The sequence below is a fragment of the Puma concolor genome, chromosome C2 (assembly GCF_028749965.1).
Source record: "Puma concolor isolate L17-30 chromosome C2, mPumCon1.1.hap2, whole genome shotgun sequence".
NCBI classification, from domain to species: Eukaryota; Metazoa; Chordata; class Mammalia; order Carnivora; family Felidae; genus Puma; species Puma concolor.
Window position 1 is genome coordinate 28585310 of NC_141675.1, and position 15547 is coordinate 28600856.

Here is a 15547-nt window from a genome sequence, read left to right on the forward strand (position 1 = left end):
GCAACAGCAGCAGTGGTGGGAATAAAGCAGAGCTCAGCACCATCTCCCTGGGATCTTTTCCTGCTCTTCTGTTGTAGGGGCTTTGTATGGATGGCCATGAGTCAGACGTTTTTAACTGTGGGTTCCTGCCTTCTGCCTATAACAAATTCCTTTAACTGCCTCACTGACTCTCTGTTGCTGGCTATATGTGCACAGCGCTCTCAGCATTTCCTGGAAATGGAGAGAAGAATTTTCTTTCGTCACAAGAGTATGTTCTATGTTTTGGAGACCACAGACATTCCCCTTAGGAAGCTGCCCCAGAATGCCAGAAGACTGCCAGTGTGGCCCTAACCTTTCCATGTCTAGCACCTTGTGGTCTTGCTTTCACACTGATGCCTCCTTGGCCTCAGCATCTGTCTGCTTGCTTTCAGCTTCAAGTTATTCCTAGTCCACTACCCTGTAACTTTTCTGTCCTTGCTTGATGAAATGAAAAGAGTAGGGATTTTGAAGTTCGATAGACCTACGTTCGCATTCTTACACTGGACTCTTTAGCTAGCTGCCTTTCAAGTCTGTTGCGGGGATTACGTGAGATAAGATGTGCCATGTGACTAGCAGAGTTCACAGCATACAGTAGGCACTCCGTAAATGTTAATGCCCTCTCTTCCTCTCTTTGCCCTCTCAGGGGCCCTTCTGTTTCCAACGTCTAGTGTTCACTCTCTGACCTTGACTTTATAATTATTATTCTTTACCCTTATGTTTGAGCTCTTGCACAACTTCCCTGGCCCACCCTGTCTGCCACCCACACCTTCACGTAACTACACCCATAACTGGAGTTTTACAATCTCCCACCTGTCTCTCAGTCAGGAAGGCCCATATTCCTCCCCCTCCAAGATGAGGAAATTGTAGTGACGCCATCCTTAACAATGTGGTATTAATGCGATGGTGGATCCAGTGGTGGGCTGGAGCCAGTTTACACTGGCTTGTGAGAACCAACTGTTAAATTTTCAGGAATTTTGCAAGCTCGTTGCTAAACACAGCCATTACTAAAAATTAAACTACGTAAACTTAAAATCAAATAGGTTATATTAAAAGCATAATAAATACTCAAAATTCATCACTTCCAAATTATTTTACTGCATAGTATTATTATCCATTCTCTTGAGGTGATTTATACTCATGGTACATGTAATAAGTACGATGGAGATACTATATAATGGCATGTTTATCTCTTCCCAGTTGCACGCTCAGTGACATCATGTTGGTAGCTTGAAATCAGCTGTGGTGAGACTATTTGCAACATGGAAATTGGCAAATGCTACAAATGAGAATTTTTTTTCAGATCCAATTGTTAAACATTTACAACACGCTAGTCAATGGATCGTTTTGTATTACAGTCCAGCAACAATCACCAAGTGTACTGAAGTAGCTAAAGACATTGGTAAGTTTTAAAAAGATTTTTTTTACCCTCATGATATACCAATCCAACTATTTTCAGTTTCCCAGAATGCATTATGTTCTCTCACGCCTCCAGGTCTTTTCTAGTGACCTAAATACTAGGTTAATATTTGCTTAAGTCAATGTTCCTCTTCTTAGTAACCATAATATTCTCTGCATGGTTCACCAGCTTCATCACAATCTAGTTGATAGTATGCTCCTTGAGGAAGGGGTTGTGTGCGCTCAAACCTGGTGTTCCCAGGGCCTGATCATAACAGACACTCAACAAATTTTTTGAATCATTAGCTTGCCAGTAGCAACAATTTTCAAACATTTGGTCTCAGGACCCCTTTATACTCTTAAAAATAATTGAGGTTGCTTAACAGCTTTTGTTTATGTGGTTTCTATCTGTTGATATTTACTGTGTTCAGAATTAAAACTGAGGACCAGGGGCACCTGGGTGGATCAGTAGGTTAAGCATCTGACTTCGGCTCAGGTCATGATCTCATCCGTGAGTTCAAGCCCCCCATCAGGCTCTGTGCTGACAGCTCAAGAGCTTGGAGCCTGCTTCAAATTCTGTGTCTCCCTCTCTTTCTGCACCTCCCCCTGCTCACACTCTGTCTCTCTCTCAAAAATAAACATTAAAAAAAAATCAAAACTGAGGACAGTGAGTGAGGGAGTGTCAGAGAGAGAGAGAGAGAGAGAGAGAGAGAGAGAGACCCAGAATCTGAAAAAGGCTCCAGGCTCTGAGCTGTCAGCACAAAGCCTGACCCAGAGCTTGAACCCACGAATCATGAGATCATGCCCCGAGCTGAAGTCGGACGCTTAACTGACTGAGTCATCCAGGCACCCCTAAAACTGAGGACATTGTAAAACACAAGAATACACAAGCACACATTCAACTTGCCATTGGAGCAGTGATGTCATTACACATCCTGTAGACTTTGGAAAACTCCAATGAATACCCATGAAAGACAGGAGTGAAAAAGAAAATAATAACATTGTTATAAAAGTAGTTTTGACTCCATGGGCCCTCAGAAAAGATCTCAGGAATCTTCTAAAAAGATCTCAGGGACTCCCTGAAGGGTCTCAGAGTCTCCAACCCACACTTTGAGAACCACTGCCTTAAAGTAAATCTTCACCAGAACAAATTGATTCAGAAAAAAATAAATACTCTGTCCTGGGTTAGGTACTATGGATTTGACAGAAAGGATGATGATTTAGGATTGAGCATAGCAACTATGTCCCAGTGGGATCTTCGAGAAGAGGTGGAACTGGCAGCCATTTCATGTGAATCACTGTTTTGTAAATTAAAAGATGGAATTTTTGTAAAGCCATAACATTGGTACTAAAGACATCAACAAAATATATTTTTTGATAGAACGTCTCTGAAGTTTCTATGGTATTTTTTTTTCATATAGACAATTTGTATTTTTGAGCAACTGATACTTTGGGAATATGTTTTATGACTTTTGCACTACCTTTCCATAATACCAGTAGCAGCACTTAACTTTAAAATCCTTCAGCTAACAAGGACCCTAGTGTTCAGTTAGGCTTTTTGACAACAAAAAGGCGGGGGGGGGGGGGGTACGTGAATGGAGATTCAGTGGGTTTCCTTTGAATTTTAAGACTCTTCTGAATGCAATAGCCATGTAGCCTTATAATCTGGTCCAATCCACTAATATCTACACATCAGTGCAGTAATTTCCTGTAAGAATATACTGTCTTGTCCAAAATTAGAACTATAAAAATATTTTTGTTTCTTATATCTGTATGACATCCAAAATTGTATCATGTTACCAAAGAGCTTGAATTTTTCTCATGCTGTGGATAATATTTCTGTATTCAACATTATTTCTAATGCCCAGTGTCAGGCAAAGAGTATGAACTCCAGGTTACTCAATTTTATTTGAACAAATGTAGTGTAATAAATTTATTGAGAAGTGAAGAAGAATGAAAGAGGGTTAAGTGGATATATTTAGAAAGTTTTAGGAATCCTACTCTTAACCTCACTATGATATAACAGGGGCCATCTTACTGCCCCTGGATGTGTGTGTGTGTGTGTGTGTGTGTGTGTGTGTGTGTGTGTGTGAGACAGTGACAGGACTGGAAAGGGTAAAATCATCATGGAATGTGTGTACCCTGATAAGGTATTTATTCTTTCTTTTTTTTTAATCCATCCTCTCACCCACATCACCTCTGGTAACCATCAGTTTGTTCTGTATAGTTAAGAGTCTATTTCTTGGTTTGTTTCTCTCTCTTTTTCCCCTTTGCTCATTTGTTTTGTTTCTTAAATTCAAGATATGAGTGAGATCACATGGTATTTGTCTTTCTCTCACTGATTTATTTCACTTAGCATTATACTCCCTAACTCCGTCCATGTCACTGAAAATGCAAGATTTCATTCTTTTTTTTTAATTTTTGTAATGTTTATTTATTTTTGAGAGAAAGAGACAGAGTGCAAGTTGGGGAGGGGCAGAGACAGGGAGACGCAGAATCCAAAGTGGTCTCCAGGCTCCAAGTCTCCAGCACAGAGCCTGACGTGGGGTTCAAACTTGTGAACCATGAGATCATGACCTGAGCTGAAGTCAGACACTTAACCAACTGAGCTACCTAGGTGCCCCAATATTTCATTCTTTTTTTTTTTGGATGAATAATATTCCATTGTATATACATGCCACATCTTCTTTAGCCATTCATCTATTGATGGACACTTGGGTTGCCTCCATAGTTTGGTTATTGTATATAATGATGCAATAAACATAGGGGTGCATATATCCCTTTGAGTTAGTGTTTTTGTATTTTGGGAGTAAATACCCAGTAGTGCAATTACTGGATAATAGGGTAGTTCTACTTTTAACTTCTTGAGGTAATAAGTAATTTAAAATATTTTTATTAAAATAAAAACGCAGACATTATCACATAAAATGAAGAAGTTATATTAATTTTTCACATCAAATATGGAATTCAAAAATATGTCTCCTTCATCTGACTGTTTCCCCCAAAATACATCCTAATTGACAGAAATTAGCAGATAGCCTAAAATCAGCAGTCAAATACTGGAGAAGAGGACTTAGAAAATCACAAAGCTTTGAAAGTCTCAGAATCAAGAGATAAAGATTGACATGACTTTATTTATTCAAAGGAAAGTCCTTCTGGTAATGGAATAAACAGAACCAGTTTAGAGATATTATAAGAAAGTTTTGAAACATGTTGGGAGGTTTTTTTAGATAAAGGAATTGATTAGTAGGAATTCATTCATTCATTCAACAAATATTCAGTAGACCCCTACTATGTGCCAAGTATTGTTCTAGCCAATGAGGATCCAGCAGTAAAGTCCTCTACTCTCATGAAATTTACATTCTAATGGAGGAGACAGACAATAAACGAACAAATAAATAAATATGTAACACAGGGCACCTGGGGGGCTCAATTGGTTAAACGTCCAACTTTGGCTCAGGTCATGGTCTCGTGGTTCATGAATTCAAGCCCCGCGTCTGGCTCTGTGCTGACAGCTTGGAGCCTGGACCCGGCTTCAGATTCTGTCTTCCTCTCTCTTCCCCTCCCCTGCTCACACTCTCTCTCTCTCAAATATAAATAAACATTAAAAAATGTTTTTAATTAAAAAAATAAAGTCAATGACCTTTAAGACCCACTTTCTATAACTCTGAGGGCACCCAGTAATGAAGTAAGAAATAGCATACAATTCATATTAGACATTTAAAAATTTCTTTTCTGATTTTAATAAAAATATCTGTTCATTGTGAGAAATTTAGAAAGTAGAGAAGAGTAGAAAGAAGAAAGTAAAACCACTTTACAATCACATCACCCAGAATAAAGCACCATCAAAATGTACATATTTCAATACACATTACACAAAATGAGATAAGATAATATTTTTGTAAGTGGTCAGTTCTTTCCTTTACATGTTAAATACAGTAGAACCAATACAATGTTCAATCTGGACAGCTGTGTTAGAGGTGGAACAGCGCTAGGGCAGTATTTGCCTGGTTATCCCAGTGACTGGAACCTTGGAATGACATGCAAAGTAGACAGACCGTGACAAAACCTAGCTGCCCTGTCTCTCCTGCCAGTGCCTGAGCAATTGAGACTCGCTCCTGGGTGACAATTTTAGACTACATCTCTGTTCTTCAGAGCTTCTACTCATTTATGAGTCACTGTCACCTCTCTTCTCTCAGGTGGTTAGTTCTGAATGTGAGGAAAGCAGCGTTATCACAAGGGCAAAAGGGTGTGAGGGAGGCCAGCCCTAGGCAGGTAATCACAGTCCAAGGGGTAGCTGAAGGTCACCTTTGTTCAGCCTAACAGATAAATTCTCTGTTCTTTTCATATCTTTTTTGTTTTTATTCATTTTTGAGAGAGAGACAGAACATGAACGGTGAGGGGAAGAGAGAGACAGAATCACAGTATCCAAAGCAGGCCGAGCTGAGAGCACAGAGCCCAATGCGGGGCTCGAACCCATGAACCATGAGATCATGACCTGAGCTGAAGTTGGACGCTTAACCGACTGAGCCACCCAGGCGCCCCTAGTTCTTGATGCCTCAGTAGAGCCATCCAAACCGAGCCTTCTCCTACCCAAGCCTTCATTTCCTCAGAGACAGAACCAGAGGAAGTCAGATCATTTAATCTCAAAAGAAGGGGCGCCTGGGTGGCTCAGTCGGTTGAACGTCCAACGTCGGCTCAGGTCATGATCTCGCAGTCTGAGTTCGAGCCCTGCATTGGGCTCTGTGCTGAAAGCTCGGAGCTCGGAGAAATTGTTCTCTCCCAGGTTCCAACTCTCAGAGTCACATCTGGGAACTAGGTGAGGAGAGCAAGGCACTCACCTTGCACTCATGATGTAAAGGGGTGCCAAAAACTTCCTAAAGATGATCGATAATATTTTAACACAGTATTTTTAAAAACAAAAATTAATGTAAAACAATCTGTCATTTAAAAAGATGTCAAATTTGGGGCACCTGGGTGGTTCAGCCGCTTAAGTGTCCAACTCTTGATTTTGGCTCAGGTCATGATCTCATGGTTCATGAGTTCGAGCCAGGCATCAGGCTCTGCGCTGGCAGCATGGAGCCTGCTTTGGATTCTCTCTCACCTTCTGTCTCTGCCCCTCCCCCACTCATACTCTTCAACGTGCTCTCTCTTAAAATAAATAAATAACCTTTAAAAAATAGATAAAAATATGTCAAAGTTTAGAATAAAGGCAGGATCTATATTACTTCCTTTTGCCTCAGGCTCCCATAACGTTTGGCAGGGCATTGTTGCTTATCTTCCATCTGTCCCCCATTCCACCAATGACATGGATATTGGATGTTTGCCTAAATATTAAAAATAAACTAGACATACCAAGGGCAAATAGATCTACAGACAGACACAAAACACACAAAATGATCCGTTGAGGTGAGGGGAGGAAATTTTCTATTCTTTTTTTTTTAATGTTTATTAATTTTGAGAGAGTGAGAGGGTGTAGAGAGAAAAGAGAGAGAATCCTAAGCAGCCACCGCAGTCAGCTCAGAGCCCAACCCAGGGCTCAATCCCACAAAACTTGAGATCATGACCTGAGCCAAAATCAAGAGTCAGATGCTTAACTGACTGACCCACCCAGGCACCCCAGAAAACTTTTATCGATTGATCAATCGATACTATTCAGTACCCAATAGTCCATAGGTCACTGAGAGTCAAACAATACAGTTGTAAAGGTATAGCAAGTCCTGGAGTTTAAACACAGCCTGCCTACTTGGTGAACAACCAGTATAGCTATTAGTGGATCTTAACTCCAACCCAGACTCTTGCTATCAGAAGTACACTTAGTACTTTCATAACCCTTGATCCACTGAGGATCGTGAATTCTTTTCCAATGAATATGTGTTCATTGTCATGGGTTCTGTGTTATACCACCCACATGTCCCTTCATGAGCTGAAGGATTAATTCCCCCCAGCTCTTGGGACTTTGTTGTCTGACATCACTCAGCAGTCAATTCCTTTCAGAATTGCCGTGGCAGAAGAGAGCCACCTTCCCTGTGGTCACACTCTCTGCTGGGAGCAGCCTACCTCCAGTGAGTGGCTGACATAGGGGTAAAAAGCCTGGGTCCCTCACCCCAGTTCAGCACCACTCCCAAAGTCTTTTCCAGTTTCAGCATGCCTAGCAGGGTCAGCTGAGGCCTTCTCCCTCTGCCCAACCCTGCTTATTTCTCTTCCCCCTTCTGTTGTTGATCCTGAGAGCATTCCTAAATAAAATTTCCTGCATGCAAATCTCCATCTGGAAGTTTGCTTTCCGATGAACCCAACCTACTCCATTTATGGGACTTCCTAACATCGTGTTAATTGGAGGCTGAACACTTGCCATATGAAGAAACAAAAGTGATTCAGCCAGTAAGTTCTGCTAATCACTGACACTAAGATTATTGGCACGCTTCATTGGGATATCAATTACGACATCCCAATATTTTTTTCAAGTCTCACCTTAAATGCTACCATATCTGTGTGTTTATTTAGATGACTCTTTAAAGTCTTTACAAAAGCCTTATGAGTTTAAGGTTCCAGAGACCAAAGAAGGTTTTTAAATGAATTTTATCTGAGTTGAGATGCTTTCAAACTCAACTTCATGGTGTTCAGATCTATATTTATGATTTCCTCTCCTTATAATTGGATGATCAAAGTAGAAGTTAGGGTGGAGAATAGAAGTATAAACCATCCACTTATTCCAACTTGAATCAGTTTAAGTTGAGACGTATTCACTCTAATCAGCCTTTTTCTGGTTCTCTCTAGAAGAAGTTGTTGCTGCTATTGCTACTATTGTTCCTACTTGGAGGGCTAAAAGGAGCCCAAAAGAGGTGACACAGAGAAAGTTGGGTCTGGACCAGAAAAGGGATTTATCCCCGCTAACAGGACATGGCATAGGTAGGTTAGAGAACGAGTCATTATCAGGAAGCACTGGTATAGCCAATATAGTGCCAGGCATCAATCCAAAGGTAGACAAAGAAGAAGACAGGAGAACAAGGGGCCAGGCTGATCCTTGAAAAAAACAAGACATTCAACGGAATCATGGATCTGGCGTGATTTAAAGCATGTGGGTCAGAACCAAGTCTGTGGAAGGTAAACAGGTGCTGGAGCTTCTTTGTCAGGTGGCCTGGTGCATACAGCAGGGATCCGAGTGGCAATTTCAAGTCTGCCCTGGACAACCTCCCAATCTCCATCCCCCTTTCCCTGAACCCATCTCCTCAAAATGCCACCCACTGAAGAGAAGTGTGGGGAGTGGCAGGTGAAGAATGTGGCAGCAAAGAGAGGGTCACAAGTCCCCTTAAATGTGTAACCGTAACCACACATTCATTTGTTCCTCACACACATCTTCCCATACCAAAAGAAGCAACCTCTCTCCCACACACCACATTCTAGGGCATCCTGTGATCACATTACAACAGAACCTTCTTGTCACAGGGAAGTGCAATATACCAGAGAATAGGTTGTGGGGAAAACCACTGTTCTCTCTCTGCTGATGGAGTAGAAGCATCGTGACAGGGAGTTTTGCACCCAAATCCTGTTGTAGCCTATGATGGAACTGACAGGTTGGGGGAAATGGACAGCTAAGTTCCCTTAGTCCGGATTATCCTCTTTTATAGCGTCCCTGATGAGATCATAGCTGGAGAGGCAGGGGTGTGACTCCCAGAATGAAGAATGTAGGGCTAGTGGCCAAAGCTGGTGACTGACAGTAGAGAGCTATAGGTAAGTTTGTCCTTGTCATTGTTTTTAAATTGTGTCAGGTTTGGAAAGGTCCTTCCAATCCTAGTGTTGAGATGCCACAGATGAACCCCAAATATCTTAAGGTGTCACTAAAAATTTTGAAAATAATATTTCTCTTACTTGCCTTCAATTTGAAAACACCCCTCTAGGCTACATGAGAGTTTTACAAAGGGAGCCATATTTGGCATGGGGAATAGACCCCCAAATATGCCAGAACCCACAGTTCCTTCCATATATCTCTGCCTATAACTCTGGATTCCCAAAAGATGAGGAATCCCTGGCCTAAGGTTTCCAAAGTCAAGATTGATCCCTTTCCCAAGTGACAGTCACAAAGCAAACACTGTATCACACCCCACCTCAAGAAAAGAGAATTGTCAACTACAAAAAAGTCTCTCAACATGCTCTTTGTGACCTTAAGCAACAGCTTTCCCCTCGTTGGGCCTCAGTTCTACCTTAAATTCAGAAGACTGTGATCGCTCACACCCAGCCCCAAAATTATCTCACCAGTCACTTGCCAAGCCCCGCCCCAAGCTACCTGGCGACCTTACTATTTCTGAGTCTGACTCCTCCCAGCGACTCCTTCCCTTTCAATTCCTTTGATAAATAGCTTCCCCTCTAATGGCTTTTGCTCTGGAAACTGCACCTCCTAACTCCTGCCAGAGACAGTTCTCCCCAGCATGAGCGCTGTCCCGCTCCCCTCGGCCAGGACAGCAGGTCTTCCTCTTAGCTTCTTGTTTCTGCTTTCCTTCTGGATAGACCGAGGTGTGGTAGCTAAGGAGCTGAAGTTTGTGACATTGGTGAGTAGACTTTTTTCATTGCTTTTCCCCTTAAAACTGTTACCAGCAGCAGCTGATAACCAAGTGTCAGGTTTCATATTAGCCTCCTGTGGTCTCCCAGAGACCAAACTCAGAAAGTGAATAATCAAGTTTCGCAAGTTCCTCCTAACGAATACTTAACGTGTCCTGACAAAAAGTGTTTGGTTTGGTTGTATGTGCCTTTGTCGATGTTCTTTATTCACTTACTTCACAACTGCCCTAAATGCACGTTCTTTTTGACAGCCTCAAAGGAAGGGGGAGCTCCCTCAAAGTGGGGGGAGGCCTCAGCTGGCCACGGTTGGCACTAGGAGCTTAATCGGGCTTCATTCAGTTTAATGATGATTAGTTTGCAAACCAAAAAACTGTCCTTTTCTGAATTAAGTAGCCCCTTCCCTTTTATTTATCAGGAAATTGGAAAATATATTTGTAAACAGTCTTTGAAGCGTAAAAATGAAACTAAACTCGAGACTTCGAGGAGGACTTCCTGATGCATAGATTTGGTTGACCATTAAAATAATGTTTTTCTCCACGCAACGTAACATGCGACAAATTATGGGGAAAAGGGGTGGCATGAAGTTAAGGAAAGAAAATATACCGTTGGTGTTATTTTAAAAATAGATAGAAAGGGGCTTTGCAAAGTAAAGGGGATTTATCGTTTTACTTGGGTGTCCTGGAATCAATCCCTCTGTGTCTCCTGGTTTCTCTTTGTGTTTGATTTTCTTTGTATGTCTGTTTCTCTTGTTCTGCTTCGCTCAGTCTCCCTCTGCCTCTGACCCTCTCTTTGTCTTTCACAGCCGCTCTCTCAATCTCTTTCTCTTCCTCACTTTTTTTATTTGTTAGAGTGAAAATATGCTAGTAAATAATTAAATTTTCATACTGTAAGAGTACTCAAAATTTATTTCTATAATTTGCAGGGAAGTCATCTTTTACTTAAAAATTAAACATGAAGTTCCTGTTTTCTCAGCGCAGAGTATTCAGCACTCCTTTCTTTCCCTACAGAAAATAAAAATTTCATACCATATGATTATTAGTACAGTAAATCATTACTAGGTCATGAGTCAACAAATGAGAGACAGAGAATCAGAAACATATCATCAATTTATTTACAAATGATTTACCAGCTGCCAGACTTCTGTGTTAAAAAAAAAAAGTGTGTAATATTGTGTACCTTCTGTAGAGACATCCATGCAAGTTAGACTTTTTTGTTTGTTTTTTTAACGTTTATTTATTTTTGAGAGCCAGAGAGACAGAGCATGGATGGGGGAGGGGCAGAGAGGGAGGGAGACACAGAATCCAAAGCAGGCTCCAGGCTCTGAGCTGTCAACACAGAGCCTGACCTTGGGGCTGGAACCCACCTACCGAGAAATCCTGACCTAAGCTGAAGTCGGACGCTTAACTGCCTGAGCCACCCAGGCACCGTAGTTAGACTTACTTGTATTCCTTGCTAACACGTGCGTTAAGTGAGTGTCGGGACTCTGCAGAAATTACACTGTCAACACTATAAACCTGTTGCAAGCTGGTTGAGTGGAATCTTCTCTGAGATATTACAGGGAAGTTTCAGTTAACTTCACGTGGCCAATTCTCTGTCTCTTTTACCGGAGTCCAGGCTAACTTCCATTGGTACCAAACTGTTGTGGCTTTCCTTTCTCCCCCATCACTCTCAGTTAACATGTATTCAAGGACCACAAGTTAATTCTATCTAAGGACTTCAGCAAGAAGATACTACTTTCTTGTTTTTATTGATTATAGATAATATTTGACTATACATGGTTAAATTATATACCCAGGCAAATCCTTACAAAATTATTAGAACCAGGAGCACCTGGGTGGCTCAGTCGGTTAAGCATTCAACTCTTGATCTCAGCTGAGGTCTTGATCTCAGGATTGTGAGTTTAAGCCCAGCATTGTGCTCCGTGCTGGGCCTGAAGCCTACTTTATTATTATTTTTTAACATAAAAAACATAATTTAATTGTTCTAAAAAGCCTTTTCCCTAGGCATTATAGTCTCAATGTTATAAATGTGCAAAGTAAGACAAAGAAAGATTGCTTGCTTAGTATCATAAACTATATAAGTGTTCATTATTTTATTTTTTTAGCTTTCTTTTTTTATTGTTCAAAATTTTATTTAAATCCAAGTTAGTTAACATGTAGTGTAATAATGGTTTCAGGAGTAAAATTTAGTGATTCGTCACTTACATGTAACACCCAGTGCTCATCCCAACAAGTGCCCTTAATGCCCATCACACACCCACCACCCCTCCAGCAACCCTCAGTTTGTTCTCTGTATTTAAGAGTCTCTTATGGTTTGCCTCCCTCTCTGTTTTTATCTTACTTTTCCCTCCCTTCCCCTGTCTTGTTTCTTTTGTCTTTCTCTAACTGACGTATTTCAGTGAAGCCTACAAAAAAAAAAAAAAAAGAGAGAGAGAAAATTGTTAGAACCAGAATAAAGGAAAGCTGCCTCTGATTAAAGTGGTAACATTAGTGACAATAACCAATCGTGACTCAAATGTTTTTTACATGCCAGGCACTGCTCTGAGAGTTCAATATGGAATATGTCACATTATCCTCCCAAAAACGCTGTAAAGTAGGGTTTCTAGGAAAACACAGAATACCAAATTAAATTTGAATTTCAGATGAACATCAAATAAATTTTTAGTATAAAGGGTGTTTCATGCAATATCTGGGCCTCCTGTAGTTTTGTTTGCTATATCTGGCAATTGTTCCCCAAAATTTTTGTAAAAACCTTACTAACTCTATTTTATAGATAAAGAAGTTGAGACACAAAGAGGTTAAGCAGTTTGCACATGGTTACACGGTGCAGTCAGGATTTGAATCCAGGCTGTATGATCAAAGAGGCCATGCCCTTAATCACTAAACATATTCCATTCCTGCTGTATGTGTTTAAGCCAGCACATAGAACTGAGATCTTTCCATGGAGGTTAGGTGTACAGATTTAACTCCTACTCAAAATCAGCAGGTGGCTTCCTCGCTGTTTCTCTCTGATCCAAGAAAAATAAATCTTCCCCAATTCTAAAAAGCTGTTCTTGGCAGAAAGAGCAGGAAACTGTCCCGGGTTCTTGTTCCCTGTCATGAAGAGTCGTCACATGATCTTTTAAAACAGGTTTATCAAAGTTCGTCTCATGGAATGCTAGTTTGATGACTTGTTAACAGGAGTTGCTTGGTAAAAACAAAATGGGTTTCAGTAGTTAAATCTGCACTGGGAACAGAACAAGGGTTAAACTGCATTTCAGGTGTTTTAAGGGCAGGACTCCTCAGTCTTTTTCTGATATGTGCTGTGGCTTTAAAGGAAAGGATTTAATAAAACTGCATTTCCTAAACTTTGACCATAGAATCTACCTCCTTCTTTTCCAGAGTGTCCCATAGAAAACCCTTAGAGAATCATTATTCTTAACTTTTTAGAGAGAGAATAATAAGCATGGTGAGTATGGGAGGTCAAGGGAGATCTCTCTCGATTGCCTTTTTTCAGGTGGGACCTGAAATTAGTGACTGCCAGGATTAGAAGCCGAAGTAGGACATTCCAGGCCGACAGAACATCACTGCCGTGAGGCTAGGATAAACAATGTATTAGGTGTATGTGCCACAGGGGCTCTGAGGCAAAGCATGTTTAGTAAGAATATAAAGTTATAACATCCAGGTGGGCAAGGCCAGATCAGGTAGGGTGCTGTGGGACCCACGTAACATGCCAAATCTGCTTAGCAGACTCAGTGGAGAAAGATCATTCATGGGGGTCCAAACCATGTTTTTTGTTTGTTTGTTTGTTTTTGTTTTTGTTTTAAGTAACCTGTGGGCACCCAGGTGGCTCAGCCAGTGAGTGTCCAACCTTGTCTCAGGTCATGACCTCACGGTTCGTGGGTTCAAGCCCTGCATCCGGCTCTCTGTTGTCAGCGTGGAGCCCACTCAGAATCCTCTGTCCCTCTCTCTCCCTGTGTACCTCTCCCACTCTGCTCCCTCTCTCTCTCTCTCTCTCAAAGATAAACAAACATTAAAAAAAAAAGTTACCTGTGATCTAAAAGGATGAAGTGAATGTGACATGGTGGGGAAAACAGTGGGTAGCCATCATGAAAAGAAGGAGATCTACACAACTCATTCAATCTCTTTGAGCCTCGGTTTCTTTCTTTGTTCAGAACAGCAACAGTGCCAGCCTGGACTCACAGGAGTTGTGAGAATTGAAAGAGCAGGGAAAGAACTGTACAAAACCATGGAGGGTTGCACAAACACAAGAGGTTGTTATCCTGGATGTCTTCTATTGCAGTTACCACTACTGCAAACAGTCCTATTGCTGACCCTCTATTTTTAGGTTTCTAAAGGATTTCGTAGAGTATGACTGCTGGACTGAGAACATAGGTTACAAATTTGGCAGAGCAGTAGTTAAGAAGATTGCCTTTCCACAGACTTAAAAGAGGACCTAGGCATGTCCAAAGGCTCCAGATGAAACTCCAGTTGCTCAAGAATCCCACCTGTGCACTTGAGGGCACTCCCTGATATGCACATGTGCACACTCACACACACATTGATTTCCAGTGCTGGGTAGGGGGGGATGGCTTATCAAGTGTCTCTGCGGGACACCCCTTCTGAAGAGCTCATGGCATGTTTGAGCCCTAAAACCTACTGAAATATAGAGGAGTTATTCCTGACCTGTAAGGACAGAGTGAGAAAGCTTGTTTAAGCCTTATGATTCTGTTCCATGGCTCTGCTGTTTAACAATCCCTCCTCCAAGGGGACCACACTTATTTTCTCCCCAGGCTATACTGTCATTTAGATGCATAATCTCAGTTTTATTTTTTTATTTAAAAAATTTTTTAAATGTTTATTTATTTTTGAGAGAGATAGCAATAGGGAGAGCATGCAAGAGTGGGGAGGGGAGCAGGCAGAGAGAGGGGAACAGAGGATCGGAAGCAGGCTCTGCACTGACAGCAGTGAGTCTGATGCAGGCAGGGCTCAAACTCATGGACCATGAGATCATGACCTGAGCCAAAGTCGGCCACTTAACTGACTGAGCCACCGAGGTGCCCCTCAGTTTTATTTTTTAAATGGTATTCAGGGTTGTTTCTTATATCAAGGTTTTATTTTCCTCTAGTGCAACACTGCTTCCCCCCCAACACACACAGCTTCCAATCTTAGAGGAAACCCCAGATTCCAGATCACCCACTGGTGGGATGTTAAGGACTATGTTTTAGCATAGAAAAATGAGCCTCTTACACAGGTTGAGAATGCAGGCATTGGAGACACACTGTCTGTGTTTGGATCTCTGCCCTATCATATCACTTACACTCTGTGTGACCTTGTGAGGTTACTTAACTATAGGGCCGATTTCCTTGTTTGTGAAATGAAGATAATAATAGTAAATGCTTTGTAGAACTGATGAATGGATTAAATTATGAGAAGCACTTGCCACATTTTCTAGGACACAACAAGCATTCAAAAAAACCTTGAGGAATTCTTGTGGTTATAGTACGGTAGGAAGCATTGTAAATTTTATTTCACTACAGTGTCTCTCATCTGACTTCTCTTTGGCTAACTCAGGGCCTCTCAGCTACAGGTACCCCCCT

The 15547-nt window shown here is 41.3% G+C and overlaps 1 protein-coding gene across 4 annotated transcripts in view; it reads left to right on the forward strand.

Moving 5' to 3' along the window:
* Positions 1-9726: 9726 nt before the first annotated feature.
* Positions 9727-15547, forward strand: part of ACP3 (acid phosphatase 3) — a 46779-nt gene continuing 40958 nt past the window's right edge. For 2 of the 4 annotated variants that reach the window (XM_025913378.2, XM_086674295.1), the window contains exon 1: positions 9728-9959. In XM_025913378.2, coding sequence (XP_025769163.1) covers positions 9840-9959 — 120 coding nt within the window. In that variant the 5' untranslated portion in view covers positions 9728-9839. Of the gene's footprint in view, positions 9960-13349; positions 13417-15547 lie in introns of all 4 variants that reach the window. The other 2 variants (XM_086674296.1, XM_086674294.1) reach the window with 2 other exon arrangements.